The 26253-nt window shown below is 42.0% G+C and overlaps 1 protein-coding gene across 3 annotated transcripts in view; it reads right to left on the minus strand.

The window, feature by feature from the left end:
- Positions 1–437: 437 nt before the first annotated feature.
- The window catches only part of LOC123727746 (uncharacterized), a 48002-nt gene continuing 22186 nt past the window's right edge, over positions 438–26253 (minus strand). For all 3 annotated transcript variants that reach the window (XM_082962350.1, XM_082962352.1, XM_082962351.1), the window contains exons 3-5: positions 17573–17806; positions 7871–8119; positions 438–6028 (exon numbers count right to left, since the gene is read on the minus strand). In XM_082962350.1, coding sequence (XP_082818476.1) covers positions 4764–6028; positions 7871–8119; positions 17573–17806 — 1748 coding nt within the window. In that variant the 3' untranslated portion in view covers positions 438–4763. The remainder of the gene's footprint in view (positions 6029–7870; positions 8120–17572; positions 17807–26253) is intronic.

Raw genomic sequence — 26253 nt, forward strand, 5'->3', positions numbered from 1 at the left:
AATGACATCTGTCAGTTTCTTCTATGTTCCTAGTTCTAGTACAATGAAAAACATAGTTTTTTTTGGTCACTACCATTCCACGTAAGGGCTGTTCTTCACATTGGAGTGCTGCGGCATGCACTTTGCGTCGCTTGACCATGTCGGGTGGGCCGGGCACAAAGGTCAAGGCGGCTCTCCACTTCCCTCCAATAGTTATTTAACAAGCCTGATAACACATCACTCCTGACAGACACAGGCAGAAACTCTTGTATAAATGTAGCAGCCTGTACACCTAATCATTAGTGATCTGACATGCTGTATTGCATGGAAACTGTAGGCTACTAACAACTGTTAAAATAATTTTATATCTTGATGATAATAATCAATAATCAATTCGCCTTGACTAATTCCCAAGGTTTGTAAGACAATGGGTTAAAATAATTAGGCAAGGACTCAGCTTTCTGCAAAAGGTTTCTGTGGCTTTATTCAGAGAACGTTCTGGTGTCAGGATAACAAAACAGTCATTATATAGTTCTTGCTAACTTACGCACATGCATTTACACACAATCCGTTGGTGACCTGCAACCCCCATAAACTTCTCACACTGTTTATCACCTTCTGGCTCAGCCTGTTCTTTTCCTCCAAGGTTAGGAACTCTTTGAAGCTTTACTCCCTTGACCATCTGCTTCTCTATCTCTCTATACTAATTGCATACACACATTTCTTTCCCTCTCCAGTGGTTCCTGGACTTTCCGGAACTAATCAGACTAATCGATCCCTACATTGATCATTACATTGATTATTCATTAACCATGCTGTATGACTAATAATTCATCATGGTTTATTGATTCATTTACCTTTATTAGATCATTCTCTTATCAACAACAGCAGCTACATAGTCTAGTTTACTATGGTCCTGTCCCTCTGACCAGGGTAAACAAAGTGGTAATGTTGTGTATTGTATATACAGTATTTCACTTCAGTTTATTTAATTTAATTATACACAAGAGAAGAAGAGGTTGCCCAGCAAAAATTAATGTTCAAACATTATTTTTCATTACATTCTTGTCATTTAGCAGATGTTTTTATCCAGAGCAATTTACAGGACAAATAAATGTTAATTGGCTTGCTCAAGGGCACAATGCCAGATTTTCCACCTAGTCGGCTCAGGATTCAATTTGTAAGTCGCTCTGGATAAGAGCGTCTGCTAAATGACGTAAATGTAAATGATTCAAACCAGCGACCTTTCAGTTACTGGCCCAACACTCTTAACCGCCAGGCTACCTGCCGCCAGATCAATTAACTTCAATACAGTTATTCAAATACATTTATCATCAATGACTAAAATAATGAATCTAGTATTAAAATACAATTTAATAAACACAAGTAGTCGATTCATAGCCTGTTTATCATTAAACAAAATAGTTTAGTAATATAAAATAATCCACCCAAACTAACACTAAAAACTGATCATTACACCATCTTTATCTGATATACACTGAGTGTATAAAACATTAGAAACAACTTCCTAATATTGAGTTGCACCCCCTTTGTCCTCAGAACATCCTCAATTCGTCAGGACATGGACTGTCCAAGGTGTTGAGAGCGTTCCACAGGGATGCTGGTCCATGTTGACTCCAATGCTTCCTACAATTGTGTCAAGTTGCCTGGGAGTGGATCAACTCTGAATAGCTTGTTCCATCTCCTCCCACAGATGCACAATTGGATTGAGATCTGGTGACTCAGCAGGCCACTGCAGTAAGCTGAATTCACTGTCATGTTCTTGGAACCATTCCTGGACAAGCCTTGTGGAACGGGGCATAATGCTGCTGAAAAATCCCTTTGCAGAAGGATACACTGCTGCCGTGAAGGGATGCATCTGATTGGCAAGGATTATTTAGATATCCTGTGGCATTCAAACATTGTGCATCTTTTATCAAGGGGCCCAATGTGTGCCCTGAAAACACCCCACACATCACACCACCAGCCTGCAATGCTGACACACGGCATGGATGCAGGCAGTGGTGTAAAGTACTTCAGAATAATTTATTTAAAGGACTACTTTAGCAGTTTTTTGGGCATATCTGTACTTTACTATTTATATTGTTTATAACTTTTATTTCACTACATTCCTAAAGAAAAGAAAATATTTTTTACTTCATACATTTTCCCTGAAACCCAAAAGAACTCCTTACATTTTTTATGATTAGCAGGACAGAAAATGGTCCAATTCACACACTTATCAAGATAACATCCCTGGTCCTCCCCTACTGCCTCTGATCTGGCAGACTTACTAAACACAAATTCTCCATTTGTAAATGATGTCTGAGTGTTGGAGTGTGCCCCTGGCTGTCTGTAATATATTAAAAAAAACAAGACAATTGTGCGATCTGGTTTGCTTAATTTAAGGAATTTGAAATTATTCATACTTCTTTTGATACTTAAGTATACTTACAACCAAATACTTTTACTCAAGTAGTATTTTAATGTGTGACTTTCACTTGAGTAATTTTCTATTAATGTATCATTACTTTTACTCAAGTATGACAGTTAGGTAATTTTTCCATGCATGTACTCGTAGTTTCCTCCATACCCTAGTCCTCCCATCAGCGTGAAACAGCAGGAACAGGGATTCATCAGACCAGGCAATATGTTCCCAATTTTCCAGTGTTTTCATTCCTTAGCCCTCTGCAACCACAGTATCTTGTTTTCTACTAAAAGCTAATGGGGATCCATAATAAATACACCACAACTACATTATTAAGGATCATAGCTTTTCACCTGGATTCACCTGGTCAGTCTATGTCATGGTGTCCTTAATGTTTTGTAAACTCAGAGTACAGTGGGGGAAAAAAGTATTTAGTCAGCCACCAATTGTGCAAGTTCTCCCAGTTAAAAAGATGAGAGAGGCCTGTAATTTTCATCATAGGTACACTTCAACGATGACAGACAAAATTAGAAAAAAAATCCAGAAAAATCACATTGTAGGATTTTTTATGAATTTATTTGCAAATTATGGTGGAAAATAGACTTTTGTTATTGACCAAATACTTATCTCAATACTTTGTTATATACCCTTTGTTTGCAATGACACAGGTCAAACGTTTTCTGTAAGTCTTCACAAGGTTTTCACACACTGTTGCTGGTATTTTGGCCCATTCCGCCATGCAGATCTCCTCTAGAGCAGTGATGTTTTGGGGCTGTCGCTGGGCAACACTGAGTTTCAACTCCCTCCAAAGATTTTCTATGGGGTTGAGATCTGGAGACTGGCTAGGCCACTCCAGGACCTTGAAATGCTTCTTACGAAGCCACTCCTTTGTTGCCCGGGTGGTGTGTTTGGGATCATTGTCATGCTGAAAGACCCAGCCATGTTTCATCTTCAATGCCCTTGCTGATGGAAGGAGGTTTTCACTCAAAATCTCACGATACATGGCCCCATTCATTCTTTCCTTTACACGGATCAGTCGTCCTGGTCCCTTTGCAGAAAGACAGCCACAAAGCATGATGTTTCCACCCCCATGCTTCACAGTAGGTATGGTGTTCTTTGGATGCAACTCAGCATTCTTTGTCCTCCAAACACGACGAGTTGAGTTTTTACCAAAAAGTTATATTTTGGTTTCATCTGACCATATGACATTCTCCCAATCCTCTTCTGGATCATCCAAATGCTCTCTAGCAAACTTCAGACGGGCCTGGACATGTACTGGCTTAAGCAGGGGGACACGTCTGGCACTGCAGGATTTGAGTCCCTGGCGGCGTAGTGTGTTACTGATGGTAGGCTTTGTTACTTTGGTCCCAGCTCTCTGCAGGTCATTCACTAGGTCCCCCCGTGTGCTTCTGGGATTTTTGCTCACCGTTCTTGTGATCATTTCGACCCCACGGGGTGAGATCTTGCGTGGAGCCCCAGATCGAGGGAGATTATCAGTGGTCTTGTATGTCTTCCATTTTCTAATAATTGCTCCCACAGTTGATTTCTTCAAACCAAGCTACTTACCTATTGCAGATTCAGTCTTCCCAGCCTGGTGCAGGTCTACAATTTTGTTTCTGGTGTCGTTTGACAGCTCTTTGGTCTTGGCCATAGTGGAGTTTGGAGTGTGACTGTTTGAGGTTGTGGACAGGTGTCTTTTATACTGATAACAAGTTCAAACAGGTGCCATTAATACAGGTAACGAGTGGAGGACAGAGGAGCCTCTTAAAGAAGAAGTTACAGGTCTGTGAGAGCCAGAAATCTTGCTTGTTTGTAGGTGACCAAATACTTATTTTCCACCATAATTTGCAAATAAATTCATAAAAAATCTTACAATGTGATTTTCTGGAAAAATGTTTCTCATTTTGTCTGTCATAGCTGACGTGTACCTATGATGACAATTACAGGCCTCTCTCATCTTTTTAAGTGGGAGAACTTGCACAATTGGTGGCTGACTAAATACCTTTTTCCCCCCCTGTATGTTGTGTCTACCAGCTCAATCCCACAGAAAACTGCAGAGGGAAGCAGTAATACCCAGTCAACCATCAGACTCCATTGTGAGACATCTCACAGAGGATATTCAACCCTAAATTAATCTCAATATCTTTACAGTAGAAATGAACAAAACTCATAAGGTGCACACTAATCAGTAAAGTAAAGGGAGGCAAACATTCTATAACGCTCCCTTTCCTCTGTAAAGTTCTCTCATAGTGAGAAACTATAGGATTACAATTGAGTGTTCTACGCTTTCTTCATTTGATCCAATTCAACGTTGCCAATTATTTAATGACATGATAATTAAGTGGAGTGTCTAATCTTAGCTGGTCTGAGAGAACTGATGAGGCTTCTCTCCTTTATGTATACATTGGTGTCTTTTTAAATGGCTCAATCTGTAGAATCTCTTCTCACAGTCAGTGCAGTGATAAGGCTTCTCTCCTGTGTGTATACGTTCATGTCGTTTTAAGTTGCACAGTAGAGAGAAACTCGACGCACAGTCAGAGCAGGAGTAAGGCTTCTCTCCTGTGTGTATACTTTCATGTCGTTTTAAGTTGCACAGTAGAGAGAAACTCGCCGCACAGTCAGAGCAGATGTAAGGCTTCTCTCCTGTGTGTGTTCTCTGATGAACTTTTAGCCTAGATGATGTTGGGAAGCATTTTACACAGTTAGAGCAAGAGTATGGCCTCTCTCCTGTGTGTGTTCTTTGATGAAGTTTTAGCTCAGTTGATGTTGTGAAGCATTTTACACAGTCAGAGCAGGAGTAAGGCTTCTCTCCTGTATGTTTTTGTTCGTGTGTTTTTAAGAGGCCTAGTCGAGAGAAACTCTTTCCACAGTCAGAGCAGGAGTAAGGCTTCTCTCCAGTATGTATATGTTGGTGAATTTTTAAGTGGCCCAGTATAGAGAAACTCTTTCCACAGTCAGAGCAAGAGTAAGGCTTCTCTCCTGTATGTTTTTGTTCATGTGTTTTTAAGTGGCCCAGTCGAGAGAAACTCTTTCCACAGTCAGAGCAGGAGTAAGGCTTCTCTCCTGTGTGTATACTTTCATGTCGTTTTAATTTGCACAGTAGAGAGAAACTTGCCGCACAGTCAGAGCAGGAGTAAAGCTTCTCTGTGTGTATACGTTCATGTCGTTTTAAGTTGCACATTAGAGAGAAACTCGCCGCACAGGCAGAGCAGAAGTAAGGCTTCTCTCCTGTGTGTGTTCTCTGATGAACTTTTAGTTTAGCTGATGTTGTGAAGCATTTTATACAATCAGAGCAGGAGTAGGGCTTCTCTCCTGTGTGTGTTCTCTGATGAACTTTTAGCCAAGTTGATGTTGTGAAGCATTTTACACATTCAGAGCAGGAGTAAGTCTTCTCTCTTGTCTGCACTCTCTGATGAACTGTCAGAGCCTTGGATGTGGTGAAATTCTTCCCACCGTCAGTATAGGAATACTGATTATCTCCTTTGTGTATTTTTAGGTGTATTTCTAGTTTTGATAGAATTGGGAAAATCTCCTCACAATGTGGGCAGTGGTGAGACCTCTTAGCTCTGTGATCTTCCTGCTGTTGCTCTCTGGATGTAGAGGATGTATCAACACGGTCTCCTGTGTGAACAACATCAGAAGAACCAGTCAATTGGTGTGATATACATGTCAATCAAATGTATTTTATGTAGCCCTTATTACATCAGAAGTTTTCACAAAGTGCTTTACAGTAACTCAGCCTCAATCCCCAAAGAGCAAGCAATGCAGGTGTAGAAGCAAAGTGGCCATGAAAAACTTCCCAGCAAGAAGGAACCTAGGAAGAAACGTCGAGAGGAACCAGGCTCAAAGGGGTGGCCAGTCCTCTTCTGGCTGTACCGGGTGACATACGTATTCATATCAGTAGGCTGTACAATACAAAAGTGAATAAAACTATTCTAAAAGTGGGTAAAAGTCATGAAAATATCATCATAAATATTATCATCATATCATCCTCCAGTCACTATCACAAGGGTTAGTAACCAGGCTGTATCCCAGACCGTAACTGGGAGTCCCATCGGGTGGCACACAATTGGCCCAGCATCGTCCGGGTTTGGCCAGGGGTAGGCCGTCAATGTAAATAATAATTTGTTCTTAACTTCTTCGGTCTAGGGGGCAGTATTCGGAAGTTTGGATGAATGAGGTGCCCAAAGTAAACCTGTTACTCAGGCCCAGAAGCTAGGATATGCATATAATTGGTAGTATTGGATAGAAAACTCTAAAGTTTCCAAAACTGTTAAAATAATGTCTGTGAGTATAACAGAACTGATATGGCAGCCGAAAACCCTAGGAAAATCCAACCAGGAAGTGGGATCTTTTTGATGCGAGTGGTTTTCCATTGACAGCCTATTGATTATGTCATGGGTTAGGGCCCGATTGCAGTCCCTATGGCTTCCACTAGATGTCAGTCTTTAGACATGGTTTCAGGCTTGTTTTCTGAAAAATGAAGAAGAATGAGACCTTTCTGTTAGGGGACTGGGGAGTCATGCAGTACTGGTTTACGCGCGTGACTATGCGCGCTCTTTGTTCTTTTTCCTTTCTATTGAAAACACTTTTGTCCAGTTGAAATATTAGCGATTATTTAGATAATTGACACCCTGAGGATTAGTTATAAACATCGTTTGACATGTTTCGACGAACTTTACCGGTACTATTAGGATGTATTCGTCTGCATGTTTTGACCGCCTTTGAGCCAGTGGATTACTGAACAAAACGCACCAACAAAACTGAGTTTTTGGAGGGACTTTATCGAACAAAACAACCATGTATTGTGTAGCTGGGAGCCTTATGATTGCAACCAGATGAAGATCTTCAAAAGGTAAGTGATTCATTTTATCGCTATTTCTGACTTCCGTGACTCCTCTAATTGGTTGGAAAATGTTTGTAAGCTTTTGTAAGCGGGGCGCTGTCCTTAGATAGTCGCATGGTATGCTTTCGCCGAAAAGTCTTTGTCAGATTTCACAAAGTGGCTGGATTAACAAGAAGTTAATCTTTAGACTGATATATAACACTTGTATTTTCATGAAAGTTTATTATGACTATTTCTGTAATTTGAATTTGGCGGTCTGCAATTTCACCGGATGTTGGCCAGGTGGGACGGTAGCGTCCCACCTAGTGCAGAGAGGTTAACTGACTTGCCTAGATAAATAAAGGTTAAAAAAAGGAGAGTAATTTCATAAAACTTTAAAACACTGGCAGTTTGTCTACTTCACTTCTTTAGTCTACTCTCTGATCACTCCAGATAGCTCAGTGAATAAAACAAATGCTGACAATACTGGTGTCAAACCATGCAAGTCTGAGTAGCATGAAATAACATCTACCTTCTCATTGAAACAGTTAATCATGAAACAGTTCTACTGCAACTTTTCCTGCACAGTGGGAAGTTGGAACGAACCACAAAATCAGATAGATAGAACCTGCTCTTACCATGAGAAACAGATTTCCCAATCTTCTCCTCCTCTTCTTCATCTTTAATGTTGCCATTCAGCTCCAGTGTTTGACTGCAGTCTTCCAACTTCACTGATGCCATCTCTGGATCCTGCAGTGCAAACTGGGCTCCACTGTCACAATCAGGACCCAGTGACTGTCGGTTTGGACTCAGTGTGGAATGAGAGAGGCAGGCTGGGTTTGTCCTCACTATTGACGTTACCGGCCTCAGACTCACTTCTAGTCGTCCTGTAGTAACAATGAGAAACAGACATAAAAAGTTATTGCCTTGACAGTTCTGGCACATTCTTTATTTTCTATTAAAATACATCGTATATTTTCTTGTTCAATTATCTAAATCAGTGCTTGACTTGGACTGAAATAGTTGTCGATACTCATTTTGGGGGCGGTACTGTTAATATTTAGATGCAGGAGCTCCACAATACTGTTGAGGTAATATTCTATAAGAACATGAGTTCAAGCAGTAGAAAAAGTGCCGGTACTCAGCTGCAGTGAGCTCCTGTCCATCTCATTTCAATAGATCAGGTAGGTAAGCATTGACAACAAAACATGAATTTATTCAAATTAGACAAAGTATACGCTACACAACGTAACTAATCTTAACCTATAGTAGATTTCTTGGATTTACATAAATTAATAAATTACTCAAAAACCATTAATACAAGGTTCCAGTATGTTTTAGGCAGCACTATGTACTATTTTCCTGAATAACCTTGTCTTCACTGTATTATGTCAATCAAAAACCAATTGTATTTCCCGTTCACATCATATTAACATTTATAGACAAAGATAGAAACTGAATGAGTCTGAATATTACTACATAAAATTGACTCTCTTCGACGCAGACAGAGTGGGCGCCGCGGTTTTCCCAGCTTGTGAATTTTACACAAAACCAATAACATGCAAAACGAACTCAGAAATCTCAAATAAATTGATCATTTGAAATTACCTTGAGAAAATTATGTACATCTATTCAGACAAACCCAAAGTCTCTAGCTATGTGGCTTGTAAAATAGTTATCACGTTCTTCACTTGGTTTGACACAAAAATAACAACTCAACCCTTTACCAAACGTGATAATACCTTCACGGTTGTTACCTAGCATGGTATGACATGTTCTTTTGATATTAGGAAGTTTAAACCTGCTACTACACATCTGTAGTAATAAATATAAAAGGACACAAATGTTATCTTCTTAACATCACAGTTGTTGCACTTTATTCTGTAGAATGGTGCGTACCTGCCCAAAACTTCCTGTTTCCCCACTACCACAGTGCAGCCACAGATAGAACAATGAGACAGATATTTCACCGGATGTATAAATGTGAAGCATCCGCTTAGCGTTTCCACTCACTAACAAATATGGTAGTGAGAGGAAGCCCACTGGCCGGCAGTGGGAGAAGATGGAACGAGATGGATTTTGGCTGACATTCTGCAAATGTTCCAATTAATGAAACATCTGATCTTAATACAGTTTTCTGTTCCCAAAACGAAAATCTGTTATGAACAGAGTGGACTAAGTTTTGTAGACTTTACCCTTCGCAAAAGTATTTTTTTTAATTGCGTTGTTTAGAAGGAATGTAAAGGCAAATTGAGTTATTGCACACAAGTGCTTCACAGAGGAGGCGGTGCCTAACAGAAATATGCAGATGTGTGCTAGAACGCGCCAAATTGGATCTCGGTAGCTGGTGCTTGGCTCTGCCCGCTATGACTCATCTGTTCCCCATCGGAAACGACTGGTTGTGGTCTATCTTCAGTGCAATCGTCCATGCATTCAGGGATCCTTGGGATGGCCCTACCCCATTATGAAAAGGGCAGTGCTTAATTTGAGCCGGATCCTCCAGCACCTCTCAGTTTTGTAGTCTTTCGTTCTGGAACCCATTTGCCAGGGTCAGGTAGACTACAGATTAAGATGGAAGTTTACATACACCTTAGCAAAATACATTTAAAAACTTAGTTTTTCACAATTGCTGACATTTAATCCTAGTAAATATTCCCTGTTTTAGGTCAGTTAGGATCACCACTTTATTTTAAGAATGTGAAATGTCAGAATAATAGCAGAGAGAATGATTTATTTTAGCTTTCATTTCTTTCATCACATTCCCAGTGGGTCAGAAGTTTACATACACTCAATTAGTATTTGGTAGCATTGCCTTTAAATTGTTTAACTTGGGTCAAATGTTTCAGGTAGCCTTCCACAAGCTTCCCACAATAAGTTGGGCGAATTTTGGCCCATTCCTCCTGAGAGAGTCAGGTTTGTAGGCCTCCTTGCTCGCACACGCTTTTTCAGCTCTGCCCACAAATTTTCTATCGGATTGAGGTCAGGGCTTTGTGATGGCCACTCCAATACCTTGACTTTGTTGTCCTTAAGCCATTTTGCCACAACTTTGGAAGTATGCTTGGGGTCATTGTCCATTTGGAAGACCTATTTGCGACCAAGCTTTAACTTCCTGACTGATGTCTTGAGATGTTGCTTCAATACATCCACATCATTTTCCTTCCTCGTGATGCCATCTATTTTGTGATGTGAACCAGGCCCTCCTGCAGCATGATGCTGCCACCCCCGTGCTTCACGGTTGGGATGGTGTTCTTCGGCTTGCAAGTCTCCTCCTTTTCCTCCAAATTTAACGATGGTCATTATAGCCAAACAGTTCTATTTTTGTTTCATCAGACCAGAGGACATTTCCCCAAAAAGTAAGATTTTTGTCCCCATGTGCAGTTGCAAACCGTAGTGTGGCTTTTTTAATGGTGGTTTTGGAGCAGTGGCTTCTTCCTTGCTGAGCGTCGATATAGGACTCGTTTTACTGTGGATGTAGATACTTTTGTATCTGTTTCCTCCAGCATCTTCACAAGGTCCTTTGCTGTTGTTCAGGGATTGATTTGCACTTTTCGCACCAGAGGAATGTTCATCTCTAGGAGACAGAATACGTCTCCTTCCTGAGCGGTATGACGGCTGCGTGGCCCCATGGTGTTTATACTTGCGTACTATTGTTTGTACAGATGAACGTGGTACCTTCAGGCGTTTGGAAATTGCTCCCAAGGATGAACCAGACTTGTTGAGGTCTACAATTTTTTTCTGAGGTCTTGGTTGATTTCTTTTTATTTTCCCATGATGTCAAGCAAAGAGGCACTGAGTTTGAAGGTAGGCCTTGAAATACATCCACAGGTACACCTCCAATTGACTCAAATGACGTCAATTAGACTATCAGAAGCTTCTAAAGCCATGACATAATTTTCTGGAATTTACCAAGCTGATTAACCTGTCTGGGCTAGGGGGCAGTATTTTCACGGCCGGATGAAAAACGTACCCAATTTAAACAGGTTACTACTCCGGCCCAGAAACTAGAATATGCTAGAATATTAGTAGATTTGGATAGAAAACACTCTGAAGTTTCTAAAACTGTTTGAATGGTGCCTGTGAGTATAACAGAACTCAAATGGCAGGCAAAAACCTGAGAAAAAGTCAACCAGGAAGTGGAGGATCTGAGAATTGTAGTTCTTTCTAGTCCCTTTCAAAACTACAGTATCTGTGGGGTTACGTTGCACTTCCTAAGGCGTCCATTGGCTGTCAAAAGCCTTCAGAAAGTGGTTTGAGCATTCTCCTGTCACTGTGCAGATAATAGGAGCTCAGTTACTGAGTGGTCTGCCTGGCAACAAAGGGATTGGATATGTGCGGTCACGCGAGTGCCCCGTTCCTTCTTTTTCTTCTTGAATTAATATGCTTTTGTCCGGTTGGAATATTATCGCAATTTTACGTAAAAAATACCATAAAGATTGATTTTAAACAGCGTTTGACATGCTTCTAAGTACGGTAATGTAACATTTTGACTTTTCGTCTCTGGTTCCGCGCTCGCGCGTTATGCCTTTGGATAAGTGATCAAGCTAATTACATTTGGATTCCTCTGTAATTGTCATGCCTCCTAAAAAACGTAATGTGAAAACGTGCCTGATATTCTAAGAATGTATTAATGTTGGGCCGTCCCAGGTTTATGGTTTATGCAACATTGTAGCCTATTTAGACCAAGGCGTGGCCATTGCTATGGTGAGAGAGAAGCACGCCTGTATCTCTCACAGAACTAAAATGAGATTCACTTTCTATGATCTCTCTCCCTCTCTGTGCTGTTATAGACATGAGCCAGCAACTCATCTCTCCAGCATTGCACTTCATTTATTTCCTGATAGAATAATAGCTGTGAGAAGTGTGTTGCTGCAGCACTCTGCAGTCTGTTCAGAAAGAAATGAAATCATTCCCAAAACTACACCAGGAGTATTTAGCTACAGAGGATCAATAGCTAATTTAAATAAAATAGCCTAGCTGTGGATTGTGTGTAGCCAAATCACAAGGCATGTCTAAAGTCAGGAACGTGTGGCAAATCTGTCAGTGAACAGCATGCAGCCAAAACAGGCCTTTAGCAATATTTCTAATACAGTCACTGGAAAACACAGGTTGTAAAGCAAATGGATCCTGCTGAAAATAAAATACTAATCTGTCTGTATGTTAAGAAGTTATCAACTTCCATCTAGGTCTATTGAGCAAACAGCATTTTTTTTTACAAAGTAAAGCAAGAGAGAGATGGGCTTTTGGCCGGTGAGTGAGCTGCACATCATTGGGTGAGTCAGTGAAACTGGAAAGCTTGTTAAGGACTATAACTTCCTCCTCATATTGTACAATGTGTTTCTCCTCACACCTGGCCTAGGCTATTGATGGATTAGAGACAAGGTCGTTTTTATTGACCTCAGATTCTCAGTTTGTCAGTGTCAAAGTAGCCTGTCATTTTGGTCATTTGTGAGGTTTAAAAAAGATTCTTCAAAAGTCCCCAGTCATCTAAAATGATGTAGAACTGCATGAAATCCGTTTTGCCACATTTTTCCCGGACTCTAGGCTACAAAAAATGTACTTCATGTGTGTAACTTCTGTAAGCGGTTCAACACCACTGCTCCAGAGTGGCACAGCGGTCTAAGGCACTGCATCTCAGTGCAAGAGGCATCACAACAGTCTCTGGTTCGAATCCAGTCTGTATAACCTCTGGCCATGATTGGGAGTCCCATAGGGCGGTGCACAATTGGCCCAGCAGCAGTGGAGCAGTGGTACTTTGAGGCCGTCATTGTAAATAAGAATTTGTTCTTAACTGACTTGCCTAGTTAAATAAAATAAAACAATTATAATATGCCAGTACGCAAAAGCCATGATAATGCATGCAATGCTTTATTATAAAGGTATTTTATTTAATGTGTTCTGGTAAAGAAAGAGAAAATCAGGACAGAAGAAAAAGGATATCAAAGTTCTCTAAAGACACAAGAGACAATAATACAAGAAACAACACTTCTGTAGCTTGTCAACTATGTGTCTGTCTATCCCTGTTCTCTCCTCTCTGCACAGGCCATACAAACGCTTCACACCGCGTGGCCCCTGCCACTCTAACCTGGTGGTCCCAGCGCGCACAACCCACGTGGAGTTCCAGGTCTCCGGCAGCCTCTGGAACTGCCGGTCTGCAGCCAACAAGGCTGAGTTCATCTCAGCCTATGCTACCCTCCAGTCCCTAGACTTCCTGGCGCTGACGGAAACATGGATTACCACAGATAACACTGCTACTCCTACTGCTCTCTCTTCGTCTGCCCACGTGTTCTCGCATACCCCTAGAGCATCGAGCCAGCGGGGTGGTGGCACTGGAATCCTCATCTCTCCCAATTGGACATTCTCTCTTTCTCCCCTGACCCATCTGTCTATCTCCTCATTTGAATTCCATGCTGTCACAGTTACCAGCCCTTTCAAGCTTAACATCCTTATCATTTATCGCCCTCCAGGTTCCCTTGGAGAGTTCATCAATGAGCTTGACGCCTTGATGAGTTCCTTTCCTGAGGATGGCTCACCTCTCACAGTTCTGGGTGACTTCAACCTCCCCACGTCTACCTTTGACTCATTCCTCTCTGCCTCCTTTCCACTCCTCTCCTCTTTTGACCTCACCCTCTCACCTCCCCCCCCCCTACTCACAAGGCAGGCAATACGCTTGACCTCATCTTTACTAGATGCTGTTCTTCCACTAATCTCATTGCAACTCCCCTCCAAATCTCTGACCACTACCTTGTATCCTTTTCCCTCTTGCTCTCATCCAACACTTCTCACTCTGCCCCTACTCGGATGGTATTGCGCCGTCCCAACCTTCGCTCTCTCTCTCCCGCTACTCTCTCCTCTTCCATCCTATCATCGCTTCCCTCTGCTCAAACCTTCTCCAACCTATCTCCTGATTCTGCCTCCTCAACCCTCCTCTCCTCCCTTTCTGCATCCTTTGATTTTCTCTGTCCCCTATCCTCCAGGCCGGCTCGGTCCTCCCCTCCTGCTCCGTGGCTCGACGACTCACTACGAGCTCACAGAACAGGGCTCCGGGCAGCCGAGCGGAAATGGAGGAAAACTCGCCTCCCTGCGGACCTGGCATCCTTTCACTCCCTCCTCTCTACATTCTCCTCTTCTGTCTCTGCTGCTAAAGCCACTTTCTACCACTCTAAATTCCAAGCATCTGCCTCTAACCCTAGGAAGCTCTTTGCTACCTTCTCCTCCCTTCTGAATCCTCCTCCCCCTCCCCCCCCCCTCCTCCCTCTCTGCGGATGACTTCGTCAACCATTTTGAAAAGAAGGTTGACGACATCCGATCCTCGTCTGCTAAGTCAAACGACACTGCTGGTCCTGCTCACACTGCCCTACCCTGTGCTTTGACCTCTTTCTCCCCTCTCTCTCCAGATGAAATCTCGCGTCTTGTGACGGCCGGCCGCCCAACAACCTGCCCACTTGACCCTATCCCCTCCTCTCTTCTCCAGACCATTTCCGGAGACCTTCTCCCCTACCTCACCTCGCTCATCAACTCATCCTTGACCGCTGGCTACGTCCCTTCCGTCTTCAAGAGAGCGAGAGTTGCACCCCTTCTGAAAAAACCTACACTCGATCCCTCCGATGTCAACAACTACAGACCAGTATCCCTTCTTTCCTTTCTCTCCAAAACTCTTGAACGCGCCGTCCTTGGCCAGCTCTCTTGCTATCTCTCTCAGAATGACCTTCTTGATCCTAATCAGTCAGGTTTCAAGACTGGGCATTCAACTGAGACTGCTCTTCTCTGTGTCACGGAGGCTCTCCGCACTGCTAAAGCTAACTCTCTTTCCTCTGCTCTCATCCTTCTAGACCTATCTGCTGCCTTTGATACTGTGAACCATCAGATCCTCCTCTCCACCCTCTCCGAGTTGGGCATTTCCGGTGCGGCCCACGCTTGGATTGCGTCCTACCTGACAGATCGCTCCTACCAGGTGGCGTGGCGAGAATCTGTCTCCGCACCATGCGCTCTCACCACTGGTGTCCCCCAGGGCTCTGTTCTAGGCCCTCTCCTATTCTCGCTATACACCAAGTCACTTGGCTCTGTCATATCCTCACATGGTCTCTCCTATCATTGCTATGCAGACGACACACAATTAATCTTCTCCTTTCCCCCTTCTGATAACCAGGCGGCGAATCGCATCTCTGCATGTCTGTCAGACATATCAGCGTGGATGACGGATCACCACCTCAAGCTGAACCTCGGCAAGACGGAGCTGCTCTTCCTCCCGGGGAAGGACTGCCCGTTCCATGATCTCGCCATCACGGTTGACAACTCCCTTGTGTCCTCCCCTCCCAGAGTGCTAAGAACCTTGGCGTGATCCTGGACAACACCCTGTCGTTCTCCACTAACATCAAGGCGGTGACCCGATCCTGTAGGTTCATGCTCTACAACATTCGCAGAGTACGACCCTGCCTCACACAGGAAGCGGCGCAGGTCCTAATCCAGGCACTTGTCATCTCCCGTCTGGATTACTGCAACTCGCTGTTGGCTGGGCTCCCTTCCTGTGCCATTAAACCCCTACAACTCATCCAGAACGCCGCAGCCCGTCTGGTGTTCATCCTTCCCAAGTTCTCTCACGTCACCCCGCTCCTCCGCTCTCTCCACTGGCTTCCAGTTGAAGCTCGCATCCGCTACAAGACCATGGTGATTGCCTACGGAGCTGTGAAGGGAACGGCACCTCCATACCTTCAGGCTCTGATCAGGCCCTACACCCAAACAAGGGCACTGCGTTCATCCACCTCTGGCCTGCTGGCCCCCCTACCTCTGAGGAAGCACAGTTCCCGCTCAGCCCAGTCAAAACTGTTCGCTGCTCTGGCACCCCAATGGTGGAACAAGCTCCCTCACGACGTCAGGACAGCGGAGTCAATCACCACCTTCCGGAGACACCTGAAACCCCACCTCTTTAAGGAATACCTAGGATAGGATAAAGTAATCCTTCTAACCCCCCCCCCCCCTTAAAAGATTTGATGCACTATTGTAAAGTGGTTGTTCCACTGGATATCATAAGGTGAATGCACCAATTTGTAAGTTGCTCTGGATAAGAGCGTCTGCTAAATGACTTAAATGTAATGTACCTCAGAGACCCCCAGGTCAACCCTCTCAGGCTCACTTTTGGTTCCAGCACCTCCCAATGTACACAGTAAGCACTGGAGAAGTGGGTAGCTGCCGCTGCCTCCTCCGGGACACATCTCTTTTACATAGAATTGGTGAGGATGTTGATTTTGGCCTGTGGAATAGACCACGAGTAACAACACCTGAACAGGATCGGTACATCCGAACATCACACCTGCTAGACAGGAATGTCAGTGTTTTGCCATGGCCAGCGAAGAGCCCGGATCTCAATCCCATTGAGCACGTCTGGGACCTGTTGGATCGGAGGGTGAGGGCTAGGGCCATTCCCCCAGGAAATGTCTGGGATCTTGCAGGTGCCTTGGTGGAAGACTGAGGTAACATCTCACATCACAGCAAGAACTGGCAAATCTGGTGCAGTCCATGAGGAGGAGATGCACTGCAGTACTTAATGCAGCTGGTAGCCACACCAGATACTGACTTTTACTTTTGATTTTGACCCACCCCTTTGTTCAGGGACACATTATTCCATTTCTGTTAGTCACATGTCTGTGGAACTTGTTCAGTTTATGTCTCAGTTGTTGAATCTTACGTTCATACAAATATTTACACATGTTAAGTTAGCTGAAAATAAACGCAGTTGACAGTAAGAGGTTTTCATTTTTTGCCGAGTTTATATTTACCTTATCAACTCAGGGATTCGATCCAACAACCTTTCGATTACTGGCCCAACTCTCTAGCCACTAGGCTACCTGTACGTATTCATATGAGTAGGCTGCGCAATACAAAAGGAGAATAAAACTATTCTAAAAGTATCTCATAAGTCAAGAAAATTATGACCTATATCATCCTCCACTCACTATCACAAGGGTTAGTAACTACACAGACTCATTTCATATCATCCTCCTCTCACTATCACAAGGGTTACTAACTACACAGACTCATTTCATATCATCCTCCACTCACTATCACAAGGGTTAGAAACTACACAGACTAATTTCATAGAACTTTAAAAACACTGGCAGTTTTACTTCACTTCTTTAGTCTACTCTCTGAGCACTCCAGATCGCCCAGTGAATAAAACAAATGCTGGCAATACTGGTGTCAAACCATGCAAGTATCAGTAGCATGAAATAACATCTACTTTCTCATTAAAACAGTTCATCATGAAACAGTTCTACTGCAACTTTTCATACACAGTGGGAAGTTGTAACAAACAACAAAATTAGTTAGATAGAACCAGCTCTTACCATGATTAACAGATTTCCCAATCTTCTCCTCCTCTTCTTCATCTTTAATGTTGACATTCAGCTCCAGTGTTTGACTGCAGTCTTCCAGCTTCACTGATGCCATCTCTGGATCCTGCAGTGCAAACTGGGCTCCACTGTCACAATCAGGACCCAGTGACTGTAGGTTTGGACTCAGTGTGGAAGGAGAGAGGAAGGCTGGGTCTGTCGTCACTGTTGATGTTACCGGCCTCATACCTGAGTCGGCAAGTAGTACAAGAGAAACAGACACAAAAATTATTTTCTTGACAGTTCTGATACCTTCTTTATTCTCTATTAAATATATAATATTTTTTCTTGTTCAATTATCTAATTCAGTGCTTGACTTGGACTGAAATAGTTGCCGATACTCATTTTGGGTGTCGGTACTGTTTATATTTAGGTGCAGGAGTACCAGTGCACGTCATACCTTCATCATATTAGTTACATTGACATCTTTGAATTAGAGCTTTTCCAAGTACAAAACCTATTTTTCCCCAGTATTCCTGACCTCTCTCCTCTTGTGTTCTTAAAGCAAAGGTCATACGCTCCATGTGGTTTACTGATTTTACAATGACTATCCATTGTGTCACTGTGGGAGGGTCTTTTTGTAGCCATTTCCCAGTGATAGCCTTTTTACTGGCTGCCAGAAGGACCTTCAAGAGGTACTTTTCTCTATTGTGTAAGTTATCAGGTATTTCACCCAAGTACAAAGAAATTAATGTTTGTTCTATGTCAAATCCCATTATTTTCCCAATGTTAGATCTTATTTCTCCCCAGTAGGTTTCGATTGCGGTGCAGGTTCAAAACATATGAGAGTGATCCACCCTCAAGACAGCATTCTCTCCAACAAGGTTGTAGGGAGCCAGTCTGTTTTGATTTCAGTTTAGGTATTATGAAGAAACGTATAACATTCTTCCAACAGAATTTTCTCCATGACCTTGAGATGGAGTTTTGTTGAGTCCCTAATATGTTCAACCACGTTTCATCAGTTATTTCAATGTTAAGTTCCATTTATTTTTAATATAGTTTGTAGAATGTTTATTTGAGGCTTGAATACCCAAGTAGAGATTTGAAATAGTTTTCTTGTTACTCCCCAAGTTGTATGCGTTAGTGAATACTTGGATTAATTTTTGAGGTGCTCGAGGGTCAATCGCTTTTATCTCCCTTCAGAAATAGTGTCGAACTTGTAGGTAGGTCCTGGAAGTTATCTAGGTCCCCATTCCTTATAATTGTACTGAATGATGTGATGCCTTTCTGCATCCATTGTTTAAATCTGCTGTCCTGAGTTGCAGGGATGAAGCTATCTAAATTATTTTGCTTAACTACCCTAAACCATGTCTTCAGAGAGAAATTAATCCACTGATTTTGTCTATTGTATATTTCTATTACCATGTCCTTATTTTGTCCTCTCTGTCAAAGTAGTCTCAATGTCTTTCCATTTGGATTCGGATTCTGAATTGCACCAACACACCAGAGGTCTTAATTGGGCTGACACAAAATAATCTTTTAGGTTTGGTAAGGCCACACCCCCACAGTTGTTTGGTAATTGTAATGTTGTATATATAATTGTTGGTCTCCTACTGTTCCAGATAAACCTTGATATCCGTTTATCCCTAAACTGTTTAGGTGGGATTTCTATGGGCAGTGATTGGAACAAATACAGTAACCTCGGCAGGATGTTCATTTTGATTGTTTCAATTCTACTTCTAAGATCTAAGGGAAGTGAATTCCACCTGTCTAGGTCATCATATATTTTCTTGATGATGTGATCGTAATTCATGCAATAAAGTTTGGGTGTATCTTTTGGTAGATATACTCCAAGATATTTAATGGATGAAGAAGTCCAGTGGAATTTATACCTACAGTCGTGGCCCAAAGTTTTGAGAATGACACAAATATTAATTTTCGCAAAGTCTGCTGCCTCAGTTTGTATGATGGCAATTTGCATATACTCCAGAATGTTATGAAGAGTGATCAGATGAATTGCAATTAATTGCAAAGTCCCTCTTTGTCATGCAAATGAACTGAATCGCCAAAAACCAGTTGCACTGCATTTCAGCCCTGCCACAAAAAGATCAGTTGACATCATGTCAGTGATTCTCTTGTTAACACTGGTGTGAGTGTTGACGAGGACAAGGCTGGAGATAACCCTGTCATGCTAATTGAGTTTGAATAACAGACTGGAAGCTTCAAAAGGAGGGTGGTGCTTGGAATCATTGTTCTTCCTCTGTCAATCATGGTTACCTGCAAGGAAAAACGTGCCGTCATTGCTTTGCACAAAAAGGGCTTCACAGGCAAGGATATTGCTGCCAGTATGATTGCACCTAAATCAACCATTTATCCGATCATCAAGAAAATCAAGGAGAGCGGTTCAATTGTTGTGAAGAAGGCTTCAGGGCGCCCAAGAAAGTCCAGCAAGCGCCAGGACCGTCTCCTAAAGTTGATTCAGCTGCGAGATCGGGACACCACCAGTACAGAGCTTGCTCAAGAATGGCAGCAGGCAGGTGTGAGTGCATCTGCATGCACAGTGAGGCGAAGACTTTTGGAGGATGGCCTGGTGTCAAGAAGGGCAGCAAAGAAGCCACTTCTCTAAAGGAACATCAGGGACAGACTGATATTCTGCAAAAGGTACAGGGATTGGACTGCTGAGGACTGGGGTAAAGTCATTTTCTCTGATAAATCCCCTTTCCGATTGTTTGGGGCATCCGGAAAAAAGCTTGTCCATAGAAGACAAGGTGAGCGCTACCATCAGTCCTGTGTCATGCCAACAGTAAAGCATCCTGAGACCATTCATGTGTGGGGTTGCTTCTCGGCCAAGGAAGTGGGCTCACTCACAATTTTGCCTAAGAACACAGCCATGAATAAAGAATGGTACCAACACATCCTCCGAGAGCAACTTCTCCCAACCATCCAGGAAAAGTTTGGTGACAAACAATGCCTTTTCCAGCATGATGGAGCACCTTGCCATAAGGCAAAAGAGATAACTAAGTGGCTCAGGGAACAACACATCGATATTTTGGGTCCATGGCCAGGAAACTCCCCAGACCTTAATCCCATTGAGAACTTGGTCAATTCTCAAGAGGCGGGTGGACAAACAAAACCCCACAAATTCTGACAAACTCCAAGCATTGATTATGCAAGAATGGGCTGCCATCAGTCAGGATGTGGCCCAGAAGTTAATTGACAACATGCCAGGGCGGATTGCAGAGGTCTCGAAAAAGAAGGTTCAACACTGCAAATATTGTGCATCAACTTCATGTAATTCTCAATAAAAGCCTTTCACTTATGAAATGCTTGTAATTATACTTCAGTATTCCATAGTAACATCTGACAAAAATATCTAGACACTGAAGCAGCAAACTTTGTGAAAATTAATATTTGTGTTATTCTCTAAACTTTTGGCCACGACTGTACTCTTCAGCTCTTCCTGTGAGGTATAATCATATACTAGGGCTTGAGTCTTGTGTACGTGAAGCACATAGCCTGAATATGTTCCAAATGTTTGTAAAACATCCATCAATCTAGGTACACTTGAGCCTGGGTCTTTAAGGAATAACAGAACGTCATCAGCATACATGCATATCTTATGTTCACTGCCTCTTATTGTTATTCCCTCTAAAGTTGGGTCCTGTCTTATTGCCTGTGCTAATGGTTCGAGGTACAAGGAGAAGAGCGTGGGTGAAATATTACAGCCTTGTCTTGTTCCTCGCTCGTGACAAATGTCCATTTATCTTTATTCTAGCGGTCGGACCTGAATACAGTGTTTTGATGCACTGTATCACTTCTTAAATTGGAATAGATAATCCCAACCCACTGAATCAAATGCTTTTTCTGCATCTAGACTGATTAATATTGCACGTGTCTTATTCTGAGTAATGTGGTCCATAACATGTAGTGTTCTCCTTATTGTCCTGTGTCTGCCTATTTTGTATGAAACCAGTTTGATCTCCGTCAATCAATTCTGGGATTTTGTTCTCCATTCTTTTGGCTATTATTGATGCATATAGTTTATAATCTGTGTTAAGAATTGCAATAGGTCTATATGAACTGCATTCCTTCTTATCTTTACCCTCTTTTGGGATTACAGATATGATGGCCTCACTCCATGATGGTGGGAGACCGACCTCCCGCAGAGTCCAGTTAAAACAGGCCTTAAGTAGAGGTGTTAGTTGTTCTCTGAAGGTCTTGACCCATTCTGAAGGGAAGCCATCAGGCCCTTAAGTGGAGGTGTTAGTTGTTCTCTGAAGGTCTTGAACCATTCTGAAGGGAAGCCTGGAGACTTGTTTACTGTTAGTTGAGATATTGCTTTATTAACTTCTTCTGTGGTTATTTCTAAAGTTAGTCTATAATTTTGCTCTGTCCCAATTTAGGGGAGATCAAGTCAGTTCAAAAAACGCTCTATTGTCTGTGCATCTGCCTTCTCTGGTTGCTTGTACAGATGTGTAATATGATTCAAATGCATTCTGTATTTCATCTAATTTGCATGTGATCTTCTTTGTTTTGGGGTCTTTTATTTTGAAAATGGTATTCTGTGCTTGTTGTTTCCGGAGTCTCCATGCTAGTAATTTGGTTGCCTTTGAGCCTGCTCCATAATATCGTTGTTTCAGGAACCTGAGCTTTTTCTCTACTTCTTCACTATAAATCTGGTAAATTTCCTGTTTTACCTTTTGGATCTCTTGTAAAGTAAGAGGGTCTTTGTATTGACTATGAGATCCTTCTAAGTTTCTTAGGGTTTCCTGTAATTTCAGCAGATTCTGTGCTTTAATCTTTTTCTTAAGAGATGATGTGGCTATGATCTTTCCTCTAATAACCGCCTTAGCTGCATCCCACAATGTAGCAGGAGATACTTCCCCGTTATCATTATTCTCCAGATAGATGTTCAATTCGGTCTTTATTGATTCCTTGAATGCTGGATCATTCAGCATGCTTGTATTAAGTCTCCATATAGGATTTCTTGGTTTGCTATCAAGGTGTAGCAAAACGTAAACTCCATTATGATCTGATAAGTCGCTCTGCCCGATCCTACAATCCTTAAGCCTGTGTCTATCTGCATTGTACATGAAAAAGTAGTCTAACCTGGAGTATTCAGTGTGGCGGGCTGAGTAAAAAGTATATTCCTCATCTGTCTTGTGGGTGTCACGCCATACATCGAGCAGTCCTAGATCCTGCAATATCCTATTGATCTTTTTAACAACTAGACTCATTTTCCTATGTTGATTTGTGCAGTCCAATTTTGAGTTTAAAATCGTGTTAAAATCCCCTCCACAGATAAGAGTGCCAGAGGTTTCTGTGGCAATTCAATCAAACACCTTCCTGTAGAAGACCATGTCACTCCCTGGTGGTGCGTATACATTAAATAATGTAACTTCCTTGTTATCCAGTTTACATTTAACAAGTATAAATCTACCCTCGTCTTTTATTACAGACAAACTCAAAATTAACTGAATTTGGGATCAAGATTGCAACTACCCATTTTGTAAGAAGAAAAAAACGTATTCTTAAATCCTATTTTCTTGAGTTTCTCGTGCTCAGGTGTGGATAAGTGAGTTTCCTGCAAGAATAGTATGTCAACTCTCTCCTGTTTCATCTTTGCTGTTACCTTACTTCTCTTGATGGCACTCCCCAGTCCGTTTACATTGAGACTTATGACCTTAATAAATTCCCGATGATGCATCGATATAAATAAAAAAAACCTGTGCACCATATCTGCCTGCTTATCATGAGCCTAAAAATGAAGAACGATAATAAGGTAAACCAAAGTGGGAAAATACTTTGGTATTTGGACTCCCATGTCAGAGGACTGTCTCTTGCCTCTGGGGTTTGAGGGGATGAGCCTATCCGCAGGAGGGGCCCCTCGCTCAGATATGAAAATGCGTGACGTTGTCACAAACAAGACCTGTTGGATCCGAAAATAATAAGGGTGCCTATTTTGTCGCTTATACACATCAGTTAATTACAAGTGAAAACTATATTGGTCATGCGTGCATATCCTGAATCCTCCCCTTGATATGCCCTTCTGTCACCCCGTTGTCAATGTGTAATTAATCCTTAACTTCTTGGTGACGGGGCAGTATTCAGAAATTCAGATGAATACGTGCCCAAATTAAACTGCCTGCTTCTCGGGCCCAGAAGGTAGGATATGCATATTATTACTAGATTTGGATAGAAAACACTCTGAAGTTTCTAAAACTGTTTGAATGATGTCTGTGAGTATAACAGAACTCATATGGCAGGCAAAAACCTGAGAAAAAAATCCAACCAGGAAGTGACTTGTAGTTTTTCTATCTAATCCCTATTCAAACTACAGTGTCTGTGGGGTCATTTTGCACTTCCTAAGGCTTCCATTGGCTGTCAACAGTCTTTAGAAACTTGTTTCATGTGTCTACTGTTACTGGACAGAGAATAGGACCTCAGTCAATCAGTGGACTGCCTGGGACCAGTGAGTTGTTTACTGCGCAGGCACGCTGGCGCGCCGCTCCTTTTTCCTCTGTAATGAATACGCTATTGTCCGGTTAGGAATATTATCAAAGTTTTATGTTAAAAAGACCATAAGGATCGATTGTAAACATCGTTTGACATGTTTTTACAAACGGTAATGGAACTATTTGACTTTTCGTCTCTGGTTTTGCGCTCTCGCGTTATGCCTTTGGATTAGTGATCTGAACGCGTGAACAAAACGGAGGTATTTGGACATAAATATGGAGTTTTTCGAACAAAAATAACATTTCTTGTGGAAGTGGGAGTCCTGGGAATGCATTCCGACGAAGATCAGCAAAGGTAAGGGAAGATTTATAATACTAATTCTGAGTTTAGTTGACTCCAGAACTTGGCGGGTAACTGTATAGCTTGCTTTGATGGCTGAGGTCTGTACTCAGAATATTGAAAAATGTGCTTTTGCCGTAAAGCTATTTTAAAATCTGACACAGCGGTTGCATTAACCTGTTAGGGCTAGGGGGCAGTATTGACACGGCCGGATAAAAAACGTACCCGATTTAATCTGGTTACTACTCCTGCCCAGTAACTAGAATATGCATATAATTATTGGCTTTGGATAGAAAACACCCTAAAGTTTCTAAAACTGTTTGAATGGTGTCTGTGAGTATAACAGAACTCATATGGCAGGCCAAAACCTGAGAAGATTCCATGCAGGAAGTGGCCTGTCTGACAAGTTGTGTTTCATCTTGGCTCTTTTTATTGAAGACTGAGGATCTTTGCTATAACGTCACACTTCCTACGGCTCCCATAGGCTCTCAGAGCCCGAGAAAAAGCTGAACGATATCGAGGCAGCCTCTGGCTAAAACACTTTATCGCGTTTGGCAAGTGGCCGATCAGAGTACTATGGGCTTAGGCGCGTGCCCGAGTCGACCCCATGCTTTATTTTCTTTCGTCTGTTTACCTAAACGCAGATTTCCGGTCGGAATATTATCGCTTTTTTATGAGAAAAATGGCATAAAAATTGATTTTAAACAGCGGTTGACATGCTTCGAAGTACGGTAATGGAATATTTAGACATTTTTTGTCACGAATTGCGCCATGCTCGTCACCCTTATTTACCCTTTCGGATAGTGTCTTGAACGCACGAACAAAACGCCGCTATTTGGATATAACTATGGATTATTTGGAACCAAACCAACATTTGTTATTGAAGTAGAAGTCCTGGGAGTGCATTCTGACGAAGACAGCAAAGGTAATAACATTTTTCTTATAGTAAATCTGACTTTGGTGAGTGCTAAACTTGCTGGGTGTCTAAATAGCTAGCCCTGTGATGCCGGGCTATCTACTGAGAATATTGCAAAATGTGCTTTCACCGAAAAGCTATTTTAAAATCGGACATATCGAGTGCATAGAGGAGTTCTGTATCTATAATTCTTAAAATAATTGTTATGCTTTTTGTGAACGTTTATCGTGAGTAATTTAGTAAATTCACCGGCAGTGTTCGGTGGGAATGCTAGTCACATGCTAATGTAAAAAGCTGTTTTTTGATATAAATATGAACTTGATTGAACAAAACATGCATGTATTGTATAACATAATGTCCTAGGGTTGTCATCTGATGAAGATCATCAAAGGTTAGTGCTACATTTAGCTGTGGTTTGGGTTTATGTGACATTATATGCTAGCTTGAAAAAAATGGTGTCTGATTATTTCTGTCTGGGTACTCTGCTGACATAATCTAATGTTTTGCTTTCGTTGTAAAGCCTTTTTGAAATCGGACAGTGTGGTTAGATTAATGAGAGTCTTGTCTTTAAAATGGTGTAAAATAGTCATATGTTTGAAAAATTGAAGTTTTTGCATTTTTGAGGAATTTGAATAACGCGCCACGGGATTACACTGGCTGTTGAGTAGGTGGGACGCAAGCGTCCCACCTAGCCCATAGAGGTTAAGGAGAAGTGTATCTATAATGCTTTCAATAACTGTTGTAAATTTTATCAACGTTTATGATGAGTATTTTTGTAAATTGATGTGCTCATTCACCGGAAGTTTTGGTGGGAATACATTTTCTGAACATCACGCTCCAATGTAAAATGGGGTTTATGGATATAAATATGAACTTTATCAAGCAAAACATACATGTATTTTGTAACATCGAGTCCTGGGAGTGTCATCTGATGAAGATCATCAAAGGTTAGTGATTAATTTTAGCTGTATTTCTGGTTTTTGTG

The sequence above is a fragment of the Salmo salar genome, chromosome 16 (assembly GCF_965601325.2).
Source record: "Salmo salar chromosome 16, fSalSal1, whole genome shotgun sequence".
In the NCBI taxonomy this organism is placed as follows: domain Eukaryota; kingdom Metazoa; phylum Chordata; class Actinopteri; order Salmoniformes; family Salmonidae; genus Salmo; species Salmo salar.